The 21552-nt window shown below is 41.7% G+C and overlaps 1 protein-coding gene across 1 annotated transcript in view; it reads left to right on the top strand.

Annotated features, from left to right (window-relative positions):
* The first annotated feature begins 1380 nt into the window (after positions 1 to 1380).
* Positions 1381 to 21552, top strand: part of NRF1 (nuclear respiratory factor 1) — a 66505-nt gene continuing 46333 nt past the window's right edge. Inside the window, exons 1-4 of the mRNA XM_006887119.1 lie at positions 1381 to 1603; positions 7634 to 7748; positions 9336 to 9462; positions 14577 to 14717. Of these exons, the coding sequence (XP_006887181.1) occupies positions 1381 to 1603; positions 7634 to 7748; positions 9336 to 9462; positions 14577 to 14717 (606 nt within the window). The remainder of the gene's footprint in view (positions 1604 to 7633; positions 7749 to 9335; positions 9463 to 14576; positions 14718 to 21552) is intronic.

Below are 21552 nucleotides of genomic sequence, written 5' to 3' on the forward strand. Positions count from 1 at the left end.
GTTTCAGTGCAGTATAAATTATTGAACCCATCTTACTCAGTCTCTCCCCAACCCCAAGGACAGTCCCATTCTACAACAGTGGCATCATGTAATATTTGTCGAAAAGAGATAGTTTTAAGGTAGAGAGAGGAAAAAGACTATAGAAACAGTTCAAGAATAGAAAACAAGAATCAAGGATAAAAGGAAGAATGTGGTCATTATCATGAAAACGATTAACCTGAAGCAGGAGGCTTGCAAAAGCAGTCATTCTGAGGACAAAAGGATTTCCAAAGTCCTCAATGATGGAAAGGAGAGTCTGTTGTATCAGTGTAGAATAAAAATGAGGGAAGAATTTTGTGTGAATAGATGATTATATTCATTTTTACTTATAACCACAAAGGTCATACTTTTGCATTTTTATAGCTACTGTATGTTTTTTAACTCCAGGTATGTAGTACTGTATAAAATTACATATTTGTTTGTGTGATGTTATACCAATAGAGATAGTTACTGTACAGGTTAAACACACAGCCTTTCAATATGAACCAAAATTTAAAAGCCACATCTTTTGACTCAGCAATTTTACCTTTAAGAATGTATCCTAAGATATAATTATTAGGCAAAATTTTATACACAAGGGTAGTCCCAGAACTGATGCTTATAATAGCAAAAAATTGGAAGCAGCCTTGCTGTGTAGCAGTAAGTAATTGGTTATGTAAATTACATCACAGTCTGGACAATGAAGTATTATTCTGTAGCTGCTTAAAAAGGAAATGGTAATTCTGTGTATTTTGATGTTTCAAAATGTCCATATTTGTTGTGATATGGAAAAAAGATAGTACATTGTATGTAATATGATCCTATTTTTTTAAATTTTAAATCTGTATGTATATTCTACAAATATTTTTAAGGATAACAGATTTCTCTATAGCAATTATATGTAGAGGAGAACAAATCTTTAACTTGCAAGTTTGGGGATTCCTGCAAGATGGTAGCGTTTACAAAAAGCACCATTCCATAAGGAGGAAAAAAACCCTTACAAAATAAACAAGCCACCCAATTTTAATGATATTTTTTTTTGGTAAAAATTATAACTCCCATTTTACTTTTTTTTTAATATGGACAAAGATAATATTAAGTAAGTTCATTAAGTTATTTAGTGTTTTTATGTGTACAATGTCAAAGGCTGTTTTCTAAATTCACCTAGGAAACGATTTCTTTTTTTGTGTTACCTTTGAATGTTGCTTCCATATCCTGTGTTGTGGTACAGTGAGATATGTGGTGATAGTAGTGTTAGAGCTTATCAAACCCCTACTCTGGAGTAAAATTTCTGTTCGCTTGAGTGTTGCTACATTGCACACTGAATCCCATTCTCTGCCTTTTTTCTGACAGTAGATCTTCATGGAGGAACACACAGTGACCCAGACTGAACACATGGCTACCATAGAAGCCCATGCCGTGGCCCAGCAAGTCCAACAGGTCCATGTGGCCACCTACACTGAACACAGCATGCTGAGTGCTGATGAAGACTCCCCTTCTTCTCCCGAGGACACTTCTTATGATGATTCAGATATTCTCAACTCGACGGCTGCTGATGAGGTGACAGCCCATCTAGCTGCAGCAGGTAATGTTCCTTACGTTGAAAGTTCCTTTTCTGTTTGGTACCATAGTACCATGCATCGCATTTATCTTTATTACAGTTTTCACTTGCCGCATATTGAAGAGCCTGTCATTTTGTTTCCATTGTTTGGATTAGAAAGTCAAGCTGTTTGGTTCTAACAGTTACTCATTAGCAGGTTGTGTCCCCATGCAAGTCCTTCTCTCAGAAATGTTTTTAAGATTTTTCTCTGACTTGAGATTTTGTGATATATCTGAGTTTCTTGTTTATTTTACTGAATTCTTGAGGCAGCTTGAATTTGTAGATTGTTCTTTTTTAGCAATTCTGGAACTTCTTAGCTATTAACTGTTCAGATTACATTTTTCTTTTTATTCTGTATTTTCTTCTTTTTCTTTTCTTGTTATGTACTGTCAAATTGGATCCCTCTGGCTCTGGAGGAGCGGAGCATCTGATGGATTCAAACCGCATGCCTTTGGGATTGCAGTGCAGCTTTTTGCCACTAGGCCGCCAGAGCGCCCTCTCATTTTGTATTTTAAATGAAACATGTTAGTCTTCAAAATCCTAGCCTCCAAGGAGAAACTTGGCTTCACCCTCACCAAGACAGACCTATTTGTTGTCCTGGTGGTCTGGTATGTTCAATACTCTTCTCTAGCACCTTAACTCAAAGGCATCAGTTATTCTTCTGCCAGACCTTGGAGAAGGATAAGCATGCTTGGAAGGGTACAGGGAAAGGAGAGGAGAGGAAGACCCGGGATGAGATAGATTCACACAGTAACTGGGTCAGTGGGATTAGGTGTTTCAGAGTTGGTGAGACTGGCTCAGCATAGGGCAGGGTTCAGAGCTGTGACAAAAGGGTCGCAGTGAGTAGCAGGTGACTTGATGGCACATAAAAACAAGAACAAAAACATGTTAGTCTTACTCACAGAATCCTCTATATCTTTTTTCCTTTATGTCTACCCTCCTTTGTCTTTTTTCCTTCATCCAGTGTAGTTTCTTCTGTCTTCCAGTTTATTGATTTTTTTTCCCTTCTCAAATTTGTCTAAGCTACTTTTCAGTCTTTCCATTGAGTCACTGATTGTGTCCCTAGGTTATATTTTTTTACTCCCTTTGGTTTAGATAGTCTAATATTTCCCATCTCCACATTAACAATTTACAAATGCCATGAGAAAAGAAAACACGCATGAACAGGACAGCTTGTCTGAGTTGTTATCTCTGCCATTAACAGAAGTAGAAGTCATTTAAATTCACTTTTTCATTTATAAAATGAAAGTATTTCACGGAATTGAAGTTTGTCAAATTTCTAAAAAAAAACTATGTCCCATAATAATAAATATATTTTATGTCACAAGTCTGTATAACATGCAAATGTAAAAACTGAGGCTTGGGTGGCGTAACACACCTAGAGCAGAAATATTTATCATTCTTAAATATTTCTGGATGCCCTATGATACTGTAATTTCTATTTCATGAAAATAATTCTAGTCATGATCCCAAAATTAATTCTTTGACTCGCAATTTGAACATTGATAAAGTAATTTGTGAGTAATCTTTAGATTTTAAAATCTGATTATTTCTTTCATGAAGACTTAACAGTCATTGGCCTACATCGGCTTATTTTCTGCAACAATAGAAATGCTTCTTATGATAATTGTCCTCTGTTTTGAATTCTGGAGTGCGCTTTTGTTCTGAGATAGGTTCTTACTGCAGCGTCTTAATTTTCCACCTTCCAAGGCTGAGCCCATATAAAGATTTATTCCCTTAGCAGTCACCTAATTTTGTTCTCCATGTCCAAAGTGAATTTGACCAGTCACTGAAGAGGAAACAATTTCTTCCTCTTCTCCCTAACCCCGAGGCCCTGACCTAAGACTTTAAAGTTTTAGAAAAGACCGCTCATATATGTAAGGTCCTAAAAAAAATTCCGGATCAAGTGTTAAAATAATTTTAGGTCATGGCATCCTCTCTAGAATAGATTCTAAGGGAGTTGTTATGTATTTATTTATTTATTTTCAGAAGAGCTGACCTAAATGGTTAGATTGCTTTAAAGCAGTAGAGCAGAAATTACCCTAAAAGGAATATATGATTAGGTATTATTGGCATGACAAGAGTCTAGAATAAGTGCTGCATAGTAAAGTGGGGGGGGGGCACTGTATAACAATGAGAGAACTTTTTTCCAAAGGAAAAAAGTGAACTGGGGGTGGTGTGGGTAGGGAGGAAAATGTGCAACAATGAATGAAAGGAAATCCAAGTTCTTTATAAACTTTCATTGAAATCTAAAAAAAAAGAAAATAGAACTGACACACAAACAAAAATTTAAAAAAAAAAATACCCTAATAGCTCTGCTGTGTTTATATTACATACAACCAGATCACAAGGCACATTGACTTTTCCTGGAAAAGTCTAGTTTCTTAATGTTTTTGATCACTTCTACCACCACCACCACCAGTATATTTGTATTAATTAGACGCCTTGTCCTAATTTCTGGTGTAGAGCATGTGGCTCCACTCTCATCTCTCGTAAGAGACGGCGATAGTGTCCCAGCGCTTCAGATGAAAATGAAAACATTCCTGAGTGCAGTAGAGTTTGAAGTTCTTTTCCATAGTTCCATGAATAAAAATTTACCTTAGAAAATTTTGCTTTATTTCCTTTGCTGTTTACCCAAAACCCAACACACTGCTGAGGTGTCAGTTCTCACTCAGACAGAACAGTCTCCAAAATTAAATGTTTAGGGTGCAGAGCACCTTATTTTTTTTTCTTTTCTTTTTCCTCTTTTGGAGCAGCTCGTAGGTTTGAACCAGTGACCATTTCGTTAGTAGCCCATTACTCAACCAGCTGCAGTACCAGAAATGCTTTGCTAATAATGTTGTATGTTTATAATACTGTGATAAGGAGACTTGTGTAATTTATGCCTGTCTAATACTGTATAAGGAAAATATTGGGGTTTGTTGGGATTTCCCCCCCAAGTCAACTTTTTAATAAATTAGGAATATTGACCTTATAAAATATTTTGGAAAGTTAACAGGAAATCCAATAATCAGGAATGGCCAACATAATGTATCTTTTTAGTATATGCTGTACATCTGGGTCTTGGAGGAAGTACAGCTAGAAAGCAGGAGATGCATGGGTGGTGAACTTCATCTCACATACTTTGGGCATGTTGCCAGAAAGGACCAGTCTTTGTAAAATACTATACAGAGAAAGGTAGAAGGTCAGAGAAATCAGTGGAGACCCTTAGCCGAGATGGATTGACACTGACCTTGACAGTGGACTCGAGCATATCAGAGTGAGGATGGCACAGAATTGGGCAGGATTCAGATCTGCTGGCCTCGCGTCATTATGAATTATAGTTGATTCGATGGCACCTAACAACACAGTCAGGAAGGAAGACACTTGCCATGAAGGATAACCTTGTTGTTGTTGTGTACCGTCCAGTCGGAATCGACCCATAGCTGACCCTCCAGGTTTTCAGAGGCAGTTAATTGCACGGGAAGAGATTGCCCATTCTTCTCCCACAGAGCAGCTGGGGGCCTTGTACTGTGGCATGCCTTTGGGATTGCAGTGCAGCTTCTGTCACATATTCATTAGTTCTGAAGAGTGAATTTAACACATTGCCACAAATGACGGCAAATGTGTTTCTAAGCACGGTCATCTATCTATCTATCTATCTATCTATCATCTTTCTATCTACCTACCTACCTACCTCTACCTACCTACCTACCTACCTACCTACCTACCTACCTACCTACCTACCTATTTATTGTGACGGTCGTCAATTTAAAAGTGTGCGGCAAGTGTTAAAAGAGCAGAGCTTGCAATGTTTGTAAACTCTATTCTGTGGCATTCTTACACTTCCCAGCAGAGGGCGTCCTGACACGATGAATCCAGGCCAGCTGTCCTAGGAAAGAAGAGGCTTTGAAACTGGCTCTGCTCTCTGCCCATTCTGCAGTGTCATAGTGTTAGAGTAGGAAGAGGGTTTATTCTAACGCCGCATGTGATGACTGTTAAATTACTCACCATTTAAACATCCAGCAAATAGTTCTCTTGGGAATTACTATGTAGTAGGAATTGTTCTGAGATCCTGTGATGAAGGCAAGGAACTTCATGAAGGAACTTATAGTTCAGGGGTAGAAGAGGGGCACAAATAGGAAAGTAAAATAATTGCCGGAAGCAATACATGCTCTAAAAAAAGTAATGAGAGAATATTTTTTGTTTACAATTTAAAGACTGTCTCAACAATGATGTGATTTGCAAGCACATATCTGAGGATTCCATGTGGAATTTGCTGAGTTTCCTGAGGTGGGGGGGGGGGGTGCGGGGAATAAAGACTATCTCAGCATTAGTTTCAAGGATTCACTCAACCTCCATGGCTCCAAAAAGTCTCGATTCCATTAAAATTTAAAATTCTGTTCTATATTCCATCTCCTTTGGTCAGGATTCATCCACGGTCCTTAATCAAAATTTTTACTAATGGTAACTGGCATAGGAGGCTTATTTTAATTGAAGTTCTGGACCCGTGGGATCATAGAACTCGTTGCGTTTGGTCACGTTGAAGACTTTCCCATCGACCATGAGCAGGATGTGTGGGTTGTGAGATCTGTGTACTGGTGCAGCTGCTCCAAGCTTGTTTCTTCATACAAGGCAGGGAAGTGGTGGGACTCTTCAACATCCACCACCCCCCTTGTCCTGGAGCCCAGACCCTGTTGCCCTCAGCGCACCCATAGCTGGTCTCACACAAATATGTCTTGGGGAAAGTGCAGCCAGAGTGCTCTTTTGGAGACAAAGATGGTGAAGCTTCAAGGGAGCTCTGGTGGCCTAGTGACAAGAAGCTGCACTGCAGTCCTGAAGGTGCATGGTTCAAATCCACCAGATGCTTCATTGGAGAAAGAGGGGCAGTCTCGTCCTGTGCCAGTTGGATCCAATTTGATGGTATAGCACACAATAGAGACAACAACAAAAGGTGGCGAAGCTTCATCTTACATATATGTTAGGAGAAGCTATTCCTTGGAAAGGAATATCATGTTTGGGAAGGTAGAGGGTCAGCAAAAGAGAGGAAAGCCCCCAACAAGTTGGATTGACGTGGTGGCTACAGCAGTGGTCTCAAGTGTATCAGAGATATTGAAGATGGCACTGGATTCGGACCTGTTGTCCCTAGGGTCACTGTGAATTGTACTGAACTCAGTGGCACCCAACAACAATATTAGCACAAATAGGATTCAACTGAATTTTCACTTACCCCTTTCACAAGGTTTACAAATAAGGATAAAGGTGGAATATCTGTTTTAAAAAAGAAATGCCCATGATTTGTTGCAATCTCTGGGTTCAGAAGCTCCAGTTGTTCCCAAGGACCACCGCTTCCTCTGACATTTTGTTTCAGGGGCAGGCTTGACCGGCTTCCTCCTCGGGGTGGGAAAGTTCAGTCTCTTTCTTGCCAGGATGCTTTCATCAGTTTGACCTTGTGGTGAACATCTATGTTTCTGGCACAGTTCCCAAGTAGTCAAGAAAACATTTTCCAATTAAGATGGTTCTTCCAGATCACCTTCTTAAGACGGTGCTGGTTGGAGTGTCTTGTATGAGTCATTAACTCTGATTTAAAGTTGGCAGTGACTTAGAGTTATGTACAGGACCGAGGAGTAAAATGGATTTGAAATCTGCAAATGAACCCCCTCCCACCCGTTTGACAATGTCTCTAATGCTGCAACTTCTAGCACCTGCTGGTAAAACAAAAACAGCAAAAAGACATTGTACAAAATCAAGGTGGTGTGAGCAGGAAAGCGGGAGGCGTTCATATTCTGAAATGGAGGCATGGTAAGTGTCACTGGTTGATTAAAGTGTGGTTTATGTGAAACCACTGCAAAGTCTTTGTGAGAGCAAGAACATATCTGAATAGGAAGCCAACTTGCTCTGTAAACTTTCACTCAGACCATAACAAAAATATCGAAAAGATCAGAACATTTTCTGTTTATTGACAACATCTGTGCCTTTCATCCTTTTCCGTCTTCTGCAGTGAACCTGCTCTCAGCATCTTCCTTTTTCTTCCAGGCCCTGTGGGAATGGCGGCGGCTGCTGCTGTGGCAACAGGAAAGAAAAGGAAACGACCTCACGTGTTTGAGTCTAATCCCTCGATCCGGAAGAGACAGCAGACGCGCTTGCTTCGGTGAGGGAGCCTTATTCTGGTCCTTGCTACTGCTCATACACTTCATGTGTGGATGACAGAACATATGTTGCTAAATTCTTCAAGGACACCAAGGTGATTCCTTGATGACAGAATTAGACTTTAAAGTGGTCAAGTCCCTTAGACATCTTATAGCCTAGTGGAGGGGGAGGAATAAGTGATATGTTACTCAGTGAATAAAAACTATGAGGAAAAACTCCTCCCACCATAAATTAGGAAAATAGGAGGCCCGGTGGTTGGGAACATAGTTTCTGGTTTTGACAGAGATGAGCTGGGGATTTGTGGTTCATCACTCTTTTTTCTCTTTTTCCAAAGAGATTTGTAGCAGAAAGATAACACAGATCTGGTCCATTGAAGAGAGATTGCACACCATGTATTCAGCTTTTATAAATTTAGTCTATAAAATGTTCCACACGTTTTCCGTATAGTGTTTTACATACCATATCCAAATCTTCTACATTTGTATTGGAATATTATATCCAAATGGAAGGCCAACCCATGTAAATGATGTGTAACAAAGTCTATATTAAGAACCATGAAAAGCAGATCATGAGAAACTGAAGTGATTTTGCCTAGGGAGCAAAGCCCCCTGAGTACCTAACAGTAACTTCAGCATCAGAGAAGTTTTGCATCCCTAAACGGACCGTTTTCCCCATTCCCTTTGATGATGGCATAGACCTGAGGCGCTGGAGTGTAATAGCTGTGGCTATAAGGAGGCACAAAGTCAAGGACGCCTGCGTTAGGTACAAATCTAGTGTGGATACACTGACTGTACTTCACTTGAGTTGGTATTACCCTCCAGTTCTTTGAAAGGGCAGACTGTGTTCCCAGAGGAATGATGGACCATCAAACTTTGAATTACCCATGATTTCAGAGGAAGAGTATATTTCTGTTTTGTCCACTGTTGATACACTTGGAAAGGTGCTTCACTCCCTCATTTGTAAAACACTGCAGGCCTGAGAATTCGGTACTGTTCTTGCCACAAAGAAAATCTGTAAGCTAAAACTTTTTAAACTAGCATTTTGGATCAAATTATGTCAATGAGCCACAAACAATGACTGTATTAATCAAAGATTAGAAACAAGTTCTCAGAGATCAACGTGGTTCTTACGTGCTTGTTTTAGAAGTGAAAATTAGAAACAAGTGAGCTCGTTAGGATGATTGGCAGGATGATAGCATAAAGCTGTAATCTTATTATAAATAGCAGTCAGAGAAAACCCCTTTGGTGGTGTGATCGAGAGAGACAGTACTCTCATGTTCAACATTGCTCATGGCTATGTCCCAAGGCAAACTTTCAGCAGACCCACACTATCCCCGAGCTGTGATTTTAAATTGTGATTTTATGCACAGCATAAAATTGCCATTGCATATTTTTTTTCCTGCCACTGGATTTTAAGAGAAGGGTATACGCATGTTCCTCCAAAATAGGATATTAAACCTTACACTTCTCTTTTTACATTTAGGGTAAAAAAAAAAATCTAGTAAAAAAAATTTCTCAAATATTAATCTTTTATCTCTAAGTCACTGTGGTTTTTACATTAGTTTAAGTTTTTTCTTCTCTTTTATCAGAAAGCTCCGAGCCACGTTAGATGAATACACTACTCGAGTGGGACAGCAAGCCATTGTCCTCTGCATTTCTCCCTCCAAACCGAACCCTGTCTTCAAAGTGTTTGGCGCAGCACCTTTGGAGAATGTGGTGAGTAGAAACAAGTGGTGCTCCCAGTTCCGCTGGACGCTCTGTGGAGTTTGGTGGACATGCTTCGAAGCCTCTTTGATGTCCGATGGTTATTCTCCTCCCCTCCCCTCATCCAGGCTGGGAATGGAACTTCCAGCACCTGCTGGCAAAACAAAACCGACAAGCAGACATTGTACAAAATTCAACCAATTTAATGCTGATCAAAGTAGTGAAAGATCATTTCTTCTTCTCTTGCCTGTAAAAGGATTCTTTATCTTACCAGATGCATCAAAAGAAAATTATCTTAATGTCTGTTAAGTTTGTTGATATTATAAGGTCCCGTCGAGTCACCTTTGAGTCTTAACTACCCTGTGACAACAGACCTGAACCTTACTCTGTCCTAGACCATCCTCAGCACCTGCATCATACTCAAGCCCTTTATGGCAGTCACTGTGTCACTCTATCTTATTGAGAATCTTTGTCTCTTTCTCTGACTCTCATCTTTCCTAGCATAATGTCTGTCTCCAGGAACTAACTCCTCCTCAGAATATGCCCAAAGTAAGTGAGATGAAGGTTTCACTTCTTAAGATAGAGCTGTTTGTTCTTTTGGCAGTCCATGATATATTCAGTATTTTTTGCCAGCACCACACTTCAAAGGCATCAGTTCTTCCAGTTTCTTCATTCATTGTCTAACTTTCAGATGCATAGAAAGTAACTGGAAAGACTATGGCTTAGATCAGGTGCACCTTAGTCTTTACAGTGACACTCATGCTCTTCATCACTTCAGAGAGGTCCTTGACAGAAAATTTCCTCAGTATAAGATGTTTTGGATTCTTGACTGCTGCTGTGGGTGTGATTGTGGATCCAAGTAAAATGAAATCATTAACAACTTCAGTCTTCATCTGTCATGATGTTGCCTGTTGGACCAGTTGATGAGGTCAGTTCTCTGTCCACAGCAGAGAGAGAGAGATTGATTTAAATCCAGCTTTCTTTTGACATTTTATCCTAAGGAAATGATTTGTTAATAGATTATATATACAAGAACTTTAGCCACAGTACTGTTTACAGTGGTAGGTGGTTGTTTTTGTTTGTTGTGTTCCATTCCTTTCTTAGCATAGTGTCTAACTCAGAATAGATGAATAATAAATGACTTTTGGAAGAGTTGGCTGAATGGAGAAGCTATCAGTCAGTTCATAGATTAGATATGCTGTCTATATTTGTATAATGGGATAATGTGAAAATAAGTCAACTTGGTTTCCCCTTGTGAAGGAGAATGGGAATCTCATCTAGAAACAAGGTTTTTTAAAGTTGCACAAGCTCCACTGTTTTCAGATATAATGTCCTCAGAAATTTAAAACCTTTGCCTCTTTAAAGCAAAGTGAGTGACAGATCTACTGAATGTTTTTATTCTTTTGACTATGATATTTTAAAAAAAAAATTTTGTCCCAGTTTTTGTTACTGGTTGCTATACTAGAAGATGTTTCCCATCCAGAAGGGACAGGTCAATTTATGGAACACGTCACAAATTTGCATGTAGTCCTTGCACAGGGGCCAGGCTGATCGTGTCTCTATCCAGTTTTAGTATATGTGCTGCCGAAGAGAGCACTTGGCTATGATTTTTCCTGGAAATATGACTCCTTTCATGAGAAGACTAGAGTTGTTAACGTTTGGGCACAAGCTAATTCAGTCCTGACCTCACAGAGTTGTTATTAACTTGGTGTGCACATGAAGCTAAAAAGCTGTATTTGTGTGACAGTTTTTATTCTTTGTTCTTTGGAATGAGTCTTCACACTGATTTTTTCCCTCAGTGTCCTCATGTAAAATGAGGATACTAATACCTCCAACAGTTGTGAGCAGTAAGCATTAAAGCTGTTTCTCCTCCCCTCTGTATGAAGGTTAGTGAGAGCTGGCATCGCAAGTGTTGGCACATGGCGGGTTTTCTAAAGCTGCTGTGCCCTGAGGGCATTCTCTTGGTGGTTTTTGCCATACATACACTTAGCAATTTTTGCAAAAAATATTTCTGGACAGAGAGAATTTCCATTTTTTTTTAAGAAGAGCCACAGGAGTTTCCTCAGAGTCAATAATTGATAGCATTTTGATAGAGATCAGCTGGATATGACTAACCAGTTCTACAGGTGCAGAAGTGAGTCACAGCCACAGGGGCAGAGGTGGCCCAACGGTTATCACCTGGCTCTTTGCAAGCCTTCGTTCTGCTGTTGTGTAATTCTACTTTTCTACTAGACTCAATGAACTGTGTAGTTGGTCTTGGTTTCTTGCTCTAAATCATTTGTTTATTTACATGTGCCTTTTTAAAATGGCTTTAAGTTAAAGAAATGTGGAAATATTTAAAAAGTAGTAAAGGAAGCCCTATTGCCCATTCATTGATTTGTCTTAAAAAGAGAAAGATCTGGTGGCCTAGTGGCAAGAAGTCGCGCTCAGAGGGAGGATGGGCAGTCTACTCCCGTGCGATTAACCGCCTCTGGAAACCTTCCAGAGAGTCAGCTCCGGGTCAGTTATGACTATAGTACAGTACACAACAACAGCAGATGTATGGAAAACAGAAATATAACTAGCACTGTCCGGTAAAACGCATGTGATAAGGATCCAGCTAAGCTCTGTGAGGTTTCAGTGTTCAGGACTAGGAGCCCGAGGGAAAGAAACACTGGAGACCTGAGCTGAGCTGGAAAGGAAAGGGAGGTTCCGCCTAACATACTTTGGACATGTTGTAAGGAGGGACCGGTCCTTGGAGAGGGACATCATGCTTGGGAAGGTGGAGGGACAGGGCAGGAGGGGAAGACCCTCTATGAGGTGGATTGATTCAGTGTCTGGGGTAATGGGGGTAGTTGTGTCAGAGACAGTGCAATTGGCACGGGACAGAGCAGGGTTTAGGACTATTGTACATAGGGTCGCAATGAATCGCAAGCGACTTGACAGCACATAACAACATTGCCCTCTATGCGATCATGTACATCTTCAAAAAATCCTCAGCTCTTGTTTCAGAGACTTGTTCCCAGCTACCACAACTTTGATACTGATACTTCTTGCTTTTAAAAGAAAGTACTTAGAGTTATAGACAACCAAGACTCACAGTACTTTCTTCAATGGCAGTGAGTGGCTTGTGTCTGAAGAGGAGGATGGTAGTCATAACCTCAGGGCTGGCAGCCATGCTAGCAGATGCCCTGGTCTGGTTCACGTATGGGATTCACAACAACCTTAAGATGTAGTCCAGTTTCAGAGACTTAATAAATTGGGGGGGGGGGGGTCCTTCGGTAGACAGGAAATGCATCTCAGAATTAAGGGATTAGATGGAATTGAAATGCCAGTTTAAATCTATAAATATTATGGTCCCACCCTAAGATGTTTTGTTGCATATAATTATGAAGGATGCTTATCAGAAGTTTATTTTAAAAACTCAGGATATTTTTTAAGAAATTGTAGCACTGATAAGTTTTGCTGAGCTATAAAAATGGCTCAAGTTGTTTGAAACTGAGCATAATAATAGTAATAATCTGATACTTTTGAATGGCAGTTTTCCTGACAATAAGGCTTTTTTTAATAATAAAGTATTTTTGTGGGTGGGAAGATTTTCAGATCTACATAGAATACAGAAACCTAGAAAGCAGATAATATCATTCAGTAAAGTTGCCATGGTAAAATTTATTGTTGTTTTGTGCCATTGAGTCACCTGCTAGCTGGTTTTAAATACAGTGGTATTAATTTTGAGACTTCCTTTTCTTGCTGGAGACCAGGATCAAAAGAAATACCCTGAGTAATGATATCACAAGGTTGCACTATTTTTGTTATACTGTATTTGTTGACATGTAACTGCAGAAGTAGTGCTACACAGCCAGCCAGACATTGTACTTTTCCAGATGTTGGGGGTGGATTATAGCAATGTTAAGGACCCTATAGTGGCATAATGGTTAAGTTCTTGACTGTTGACCAGAAGGTCAGCAGTTCGAATGGCTACTCTAGGGAGAAAATGCAGCTGCTTGCCTCTGTGAGGATCCCAGCCTTGGCAACCCCACAGGGCGGTTGTCTTCTGCCTGCAGGGGAACTGTGGGAACAACTTGATGGCAGTGAGGTATGAGAAGGATCTTTCTCTCTGGCTCTCTTAATGGCTGTGTCCTCGATTTAAGTCTGCTTTACTTAGCAGGAAACTGGGCCCAGACATTGTTGTAATTCTGGTCAAACCTCATTTTCACTTTCCTTTTTTCCCTGAGATAATGCTTTGAGCCCTGAAGGCCAGCGCGTTTCCTATCCCATCTTGTCACATTTCCATAGCCCATGGCTTCTTTGTTATCCCCAAAGGTGTCCTCACCCCCTTGTGTATTCTTCTCAGTGAATGAGCCTTTTATTGGTGGCTGCAGGATCCAGTGTCTGTCTGCCTGGCCTGCCCGTGGTGGAAGAATGTGTGTGTGTACAAATGTGCCGCTGTTAAGTTCGCTGCCTTTGAGAGCTGCTTCCCTGACAGTGGAGAGCAATGGAGCCAAAGAACAGCCATATCTGGGGAGCTTTGTGACCCCTCTGTTGCCATGGAGGGGAAGGTCCTTGACCTGCCAGCGCTCTATCCCAGGCCTTAAAGGAAGTGGCTTCTCTAACCCCAGCTACAGTGCATCCCTTCTGTATTTTCTGGTTCTTTTCCCCCCACTTCTTGTACATGATTGTCCTCTCTATGTGGTAGTCTGGCTTTGCAGGAAAATAGCTGCAGTTCAGTATAGGCTGCTTTGAGTTTTGGAGACATAAGTCCTAGAGTCTTGAGAAGAATTTTGACGGTTTACCGCCACGGCCTGGAAGTGCTGAGCAATGAATGCCATTACTGTTCGATCTGGAGCAGGCAGTGGTTGGGTCAGAAATGAAATGACTGAGAAAGCCGATTTCAACCCAGAAGCAGTATTTCAGTACCTTCTTCACCGGCTGCTTTTGACCATTGTTACCTATAATTTCATCATCTTTTTCTTTCATTCTGCTCACTGAGATGTCTTTGGGGCCTGCGGGTATTTTTACCTGCTAGAAGTGGAAGTGTTTTTGTGCAGTGGCCCAGGGCAGCAGGCCCCACCCCCTTGCTGGTTGCCTGGCACTGCCCTCCCTGGTTGTCGGGCATCTTGTTTACTTCTGGCCTTAATTCCCTGCAGGTGCGTAAGTACAAGAACATGATTCTGGAAGACCTGGAGTCGGCCCTAGCTGAACACGCCCCCGCGCCACAGGAGGTTAACTCCGAGCTGCCGCCTCTCACCATCGACGGAATCCCAGTCTCTGTGGACAAAATGACCCAGGTAAGGGGCGGGCAGTGAGGAGGAGACGCAGACCGAATATGCTGCTGTGGGCAGGCGGCCGAGCCCTTCCCCCGGCACTGTCCTTGGTGATTGACGTGACAGTGGCAGCCTTGGGAAAGGACGTGTGCTCCTGAGTGCGCCCAGCCCTGGGGTGGGCCAAGGCTCCCTCCTGCTGGCATGTTCTCTCGCACTCAGGCCTGGGGGTTGGCAGGAACATACTGCTGGGGGTAGGTTTGAACAGAAGACTGTTAGGATTTTGAGGAACCACTGCCAAGCGTGCTGCCTGGAAGTCTGTTTGGGATTGAGCTGCTTTCATCCTTGATGAACTTGAAATATCCCCACATCATGATCGTGTCACGGAGCAGACTTTCTTGCTCCTCTTGAGACGAGGACGTCAGATGTTCTTAGCTGATAATTAGCATGTTGTTAGGTGCCATGGAGTCAGAACTGACTCACGGCTGACCCTCCAGTGAGTAGGTTTTCAGAGACTGTAAATCACACAGGAGGAGAATCGCCCGTCTTTCTCCACCTGATGGATTCGAACTGCTCACCTTTGGGTTGGCAGCACAACTCTTGGCCACGAGAGCTCACTAATGTTCCACATAGTTCAGTACTTTTTCTGAGAAGATCTGCCCATCTCTCTTTTGAGGAGCAGCTGGTGGATTTGAGCCACTGACTTTCTGGTTAATAGCAAATATACAAATATATGTATCTCCTCACTCCCCCTCTTGTCCTGCAAGAAACTATGAAGTTACCGTGAAATTGTGAGTAACTTAATCAGGTCCTGCCACTCCTTTCAAGCCGTTTAATGATGTCTCTTTGTTCTAGAATAAAATCCAGACTCTGCAGTGGCCTCGAGGCCCTGTGTAATCCTCCACATCCAGCCTCATCTGTGTTTCCTCTGGCCACACTGGCCTGCTCTTTGTGAAACACCACAAACTCATTCTCTCACTTTGGCTGTTTCCTCTGCCTGGAACATTGTTCTTCCAGGTCATTGCATGACTGAGTGCATCTCTTTCCAGTTTAGCTCACATATCACCCCTGAGACCTCTGGCTTATCCCATCATCGCATCTAATGAGGCCTCTCCTCCCCTCCACGTCCCTGCCAGTTACATCCCCTGGTTTGTCTGGCTGGTTTATTAGCATTCAGAGTGCTTTGTGGCCTATCTCTCCACAGCTAGAGCAGGAACTTGGTTTGTGTCTTCACTGCTGTCTAGTGAGGCTGGCCAGCAACTTAAAGGACATCTTTCTTCTAAATAATACTCAGTAGGTGACTGTTAGAGAAATTACCTAAATGGGAAGAACGGGAAGCAGGTGGAGTGAGGCTCACTGCCGACGTGGGTGATGCCACCCAGGTAGCGCTTTTCTTCCAAAGTCTGAATCAGCAACTTGGTTTTACTCCATTGTGTCAGTAAAAAAGCAGAATCGTGACCGGGTAATCTCTAGCCCTTTTGGAGCACATTTAGAGTATCTGTGAGTAATAATAATTCAAAGGGAGAGCGTCATCTGAACCTTTTCACTGTCACTTCACAGCTGCAATCCTTTTATTTTGAGGACCATTCTGATGGTCAAAGTCAAGAAAGCTGCTCTCATCCATGTGTGACCTACTCACACTATCTCTGGATACTGAACTCACTTAAGCATCTGGTTTGGCAAACTGTGTTGTGTAGACCGCTCTCCTGGCCTGAGCAGCTTTTCCTCAGTTGTCACAATGAGATGAAATGAGATGAAGTGGCTATTGTGTCTTCATGGATGCTGATTGTTAGGAAAATTGACTGAAGCCACACCGAGCACGCCCTTCAGTCATCGAGGGTCAGGAGAGGCGAGTGCAGTGATGGATCAAGTCCTCGCTCAGTCTCAGTGATGATGTTGGTGTTTGTCTTTTTCATTGTCACACATTCCCTCATTTCTCTGCCCATGATTGATACCTGACAATAAAAGAAAAGCAAACAATGGTCAGGAGAACTGAGCTGGATGATGAAAAACCCAGTTCTAATCAAATAAGGATTTCTGGTTATCTGCATCCTGAGAAGGAAGAATCCTCAGCCCTGTGTGTTTCCTCACATACACAGCTTCTTCCTGCTGTCCCTGTGTGTCACAGAGTAGACCCTCCTCCCAGCTTTCCTAGGATGTAACTTTAAAGGGAGCTCTGGTGGCTTAGTGGTCAGGAGTTACACAGTCAACCCAAAGGCAAACGGTTCAAATCCGCCGGCTGCTCTGCAGGAGGAAGATGGACAGTCTCCTCCTGTGGGATTTACTGCCTCTGAAAACCTGCTGGAGGGTCAGCTGTGGGTCAGTTCCCTCTCAGCAGTCTACAACATTAACAACCTTTGCTGAGTCAGATCATTAGGTCTCTTCTCCCTGAGAGTCACTGATGGGTTCCGACCTTTCCGTTGGCAGCTGAGTGCTTAAGCCCTGTGCCACCAAGGCAGGATTTTCTTCTATAACCAAACCTGTTACTAGGCAAGAGTGTAGGAATATAAGCACCTTAGTCCCTGGCCGATAGGAATGCAGATAGAACAGCTTTTCTGCAGGGCAGTTTGCAGCACACATCCCAGTGTAAAGTATGCCTCTCATGTCCTGCAGGTAGACAGGGATATATCCACTTTCTATCACAGTGTTTGTTGTTTACAGTAGGGACAGTATGAGTATTTCAAATACAGCTATGCTCTTTAGAATTTACATGAAAAGAGACTAGAAGGTTACTATTCAGTGAAATACTAAAAAGAATGATCCTTTATGTGTATATTACCAGCTGGTCAGAAGATGGCATTTCTTATGTACTCAGGTTTGAGAGGTGAAGTGTTGATTTTGTGTGTCTTTTGGGAGATTAGGGGGGGTTTTTTGTTTGGGGTTTTGTGTGTGTGTGTGTGTTTTGTTTTTTTTAAGGTGAGGACAGAATTGGATTACTTTATTCTCATCTGTGTAAGACATACAGGTGCTTGTGCACATGAAAGTATAAAACTTTGTAGAAACACTGACAGTGATGGCAAGAATCTGCACTGCAATCCCAGAGGCGTAAGGTTCAAATCCACCAGATGCTCTGCTGGAGAAGGAGGAGCCATCTTCTCCTGTACCAGTCAGATCCAGTTTGACAGTACACACACATTTAAAAAGAAAAACAAAACAACACTGACAGTGGCTAATTTATACATGCTGGTATTATGAGTGATTTTTTTTTAATGTTATGTGCCATCAGGTCGGAATGGACTCATAGCTGACCCTCCAGCAGGTTTTCAGAGGCTGTAAATCATACAAGATGAGATGCCTGTCCTCCTCCCACAGCAGCTGGTAGATTCTAGCCACATACTTGTAGGTGATGCCCTACCCGCTAGGCCACCTAGGCTCTCTCATTTTTTTGTATGTAATTAGCAGTAATTGCTATTTATATTAATTATTTATATTATTTGCAATTAATAGCTATAGAAATATAGCCAAATAATTTCATATTAAATTGATTTTTTTTTCTAGTTCAAGCTTGGTATTTCTGCCTTGTTTTCCTAAAGATTACTTTTTATTGTTTGTTTTTTGGCACATGCTCCATCCTCTGGTTCCCAGAACTCAGATTGCACAGTAGTCTGGTCATCACCGATCAGGGCTCACAGTCGCAGCTGCAGAGGCCTCCCTAAACCTCTCATCCCTAGCCTTCCCTGCTGCCCCTCGCCCCTCTCTATGGGTGCCCGTCCCCAGGCCCCAAATCACCAAACATGTTTTCATAATCCTCTCGGGCTCCAGGGAAGCAGTAGAGCCCCGCAGTGAAGGCTGATCATATAAGGAAAATATTGTTGGCTCATCTGGGGACTAGGTGGGGGATATGGACACACCCCGAACCTGGCTATACTCAGCCTCTGCCCCGCAGCTTCACCACTACCCTCCTCTTCACTCTGAAGGTTAAGATAGCTACAGTTCTTTTTCTTTTTTAAATATGTATTTTTTTTATTTTCTTATTTTTTTGTGTGTATCATCAAACTGGATCTGACTGGTACAGGAGAAGATTGCCCCTCCTTCTTCAAAAGAGCGTCTGGTGAATTTGAAGCATGTACCTCTGGGATTGCAGTGCAGCTTCTTGCCACTAGGCCACCAGAGCTCCCTGATTATCAACAATTTTTTTTTTTTAATTTTAATTATTTTGTGTGTATGTGTGTACCATCAAATCATATCTGATTGGTACAGGAGGAGATTGCTCCTCCTTCTCCAGCAGAGCATCTGGTGGATTTGAACTGCGTACCTTTGGGATTGCAGTGCATAAACAATTCTTTTATTTTGTCTTATATAGTAGCTATCATGTGTTGGAAGGTGCTATAACAAGCTGTTTACACGGGTATCTAATTTAATTCTTCCCTCCAAGAAGGGATAGTGTGTGTGTATGATTATAAAAACAATGTTATTCCTATTTGTTGTATATGAACTCAGATAATGGCCTATAGCCATAAAGGACACTGTAAGCTTTAATTGGATATCAATTATAGATTTTAGACCAAATGGTAACTCATGACACTTTGAAGTACTAAATTTCCCAAATTGACAAAGTGGACTGTAATTGATGTGCCCCTGGGTCAACCAGATAACGCTCCTAATCATCATGACTGAGTGCTGTGGAGATCATCAAGGTTCTGCATACTTAAACTGAAGATGTGTTCTGAATCACCCAAAGAGAGTAAATTGTATAGAGTATTGTTTGCTCTATGTTCATAATTTTAATTCTTTACAAGTTAAAATGGCAGAATGCTATGTTGAGAAGAATATTGACTTTAAGGCATCAAGAGACTTAGTCTCTGATCCCAGTTTTGTCATTTTAGCTCTGGTTCCAAATTTCACCTTCTGGTTGTAAAAATAATACATGCCTCCTACTCATACCTGGACCAAGAGGCTGTGTGCAAACAGAGCAAGGGAACACTGCATGGTTTAAAATCAGGAAGGGTGTGCATCAGGATTGTAGCTTTTCTCCATACCTATTCCGTGTTTGCTGAGAGGATTATTTAAGAAACGAGACTCTATGAAGAAGTATGTGCCATTAGTATTGGAGGAAGATTCGTCAATAACCTTCATTATGCAGATGATACATCCTTGCTTGGTGAAAGTGAGGAGAATTTGAAGTGCTTGCTGCAGAATATCAAAGACTGCAGCTTTCAGTATGGATTGTATCTCAACGTCAAGAAACAGAAAATCCTCACCACTGGACTGATAGGCAACATCATAATAGATGGAAAAAAGATTGACACTGCTAAAAACTTCCTCTTCCTTGGATCTACAGTCAGTACTCTTGGTCTTAGTAGTCAGGAGATCTGAAGATGTATAGCATTGGGAACGTCTGTGGTCAGGGACCTCTCTAAATTATTGAGGAGCAATGATGTCAGTTTGAGGACTAAGATGCACCTGACTCAGGCCGTGGTCTTTTCATTCACTTGCTGTGCATCTAAGAGCTGGACAGTGCATAAGGATGACAGAAGAAGACTTGATGCTTTTGAATTGTGGTGTTGGAGAAGAGTGCTGAATATCCCATGGACCGCCGAAAGAACAAACAGACAAATCTTGGAGAAAGTGCAGCCATAATGCTCCTTACAGGCAAAGATATTGAAGCTTTGTCTCACATACTTTGGTCATGTTTCTAGGAGAGGCTTTTCCTTGGAAAGGGACATCGTGCTTGGGAAGGTGGTGGGACAGTGAAGAGGAGGAAGACCTTAACCAGGAGGATTGACGCGATGACTGCAGCAATGGCTGAGGGTGTGAGATTGTGAGGATGGCACAGGACAGGGACCAGACCTGTTGTGCATAAGGTCACTGTGAGTTGTACTCGACTCAATAGCACCAAACCACCACCACCTACCGTATTGATTAAGAGGAAGGAAAAAATCAGGTGCCATGTGGAGAATGTACTTTGAAAATTGAGGCACAGTGATGGTATTAACTTACTAGTGAACACGAGAGCCACACTCTGCTGCACTGCTGTGTTTTTCTAGCTCTTGCCTCTGACAGGCGCTCTGGTCACTTAGTCCCTGGGGATTTCTGCTGCTCACTCTCTGGAGGTGGGGATCTACCAGCAGCTCCGCAGGACAAAGATGGGCAGGCTTCCCCGCTCCCCCCATGATTTATTGCCTCGGGCACCTGCTGGAGGCTCCACTCTGAGCTGGTTTTGATTCCGCGGTGTTGAGAGTCTTAGCACTTTCTAGCTTTTCTTTATTAATGTTACATACTTGAGTTCTTGTCTGACAGTTTTCTGCCTCACAACACATTCCAGCTTTTGCAGATTTTATCGTAACAAGTACTGCTGACTCCGTGTGTATGTACCCTAACCAGTGTCTGTACATTAACCTTAGAATAATCTGAGCGCCCATCACTCACTCATGCTTTATACAGAAAGTTCATGAATCTAATTTGAAGACTCAAAAACTAAGGCTGAATCTCAGTTTGGATGTTTATGAACCAAACTAGTGGCAAGCAGGAATCAGACCTAATGTTGAGCCTACATTTTCTCTCTTTCTCATTCTATAAAAATTGAGGTTGAGTCAGTCTTTCTGCTTATCTGCATTAAACGTGTTATGTTTTAGCAGAACTTCTTGACTGGCTGTAAAGACTGTCAACAGGTAAATTTCTATATTTAGATCATAGAAATCAGAATAACTTAAGTTCTATATGAGGTAAGTGCCCTCTTCTTTTAAGAAGCCACTTTACGAAATATTTCATTAACATAAGGAAAACATTCATTTCAGCTCAACTTTTAGTGGCTAGAACTTATAGCTGTCAGTTCATCTTTCAGAGAAATTTGGGTTGGGGGTGTTGAGAAAAGGCTTAGCAGAAGAAATCATAAATTTGAGCATCGTTTCTGCAACCCTAG

This window comes from Elephantulus edwardii, unplaced genomic scaffold (genome assembly GCF_000299155.1).
Source record: "Elephantulus edwardii isolate Elephantulus edwardi_28Jun2011 unplaced genomic scaffold, EleEdw1.0 scaffold00055, whole genome shotgun sequence".
NCBI classification, from domain to species: Eukaryota; Metazoa; Chordata; class Mammalia; order Macroscelidea; family Macroscelididae; genus Elephantulus; species Elephantulus edwardii.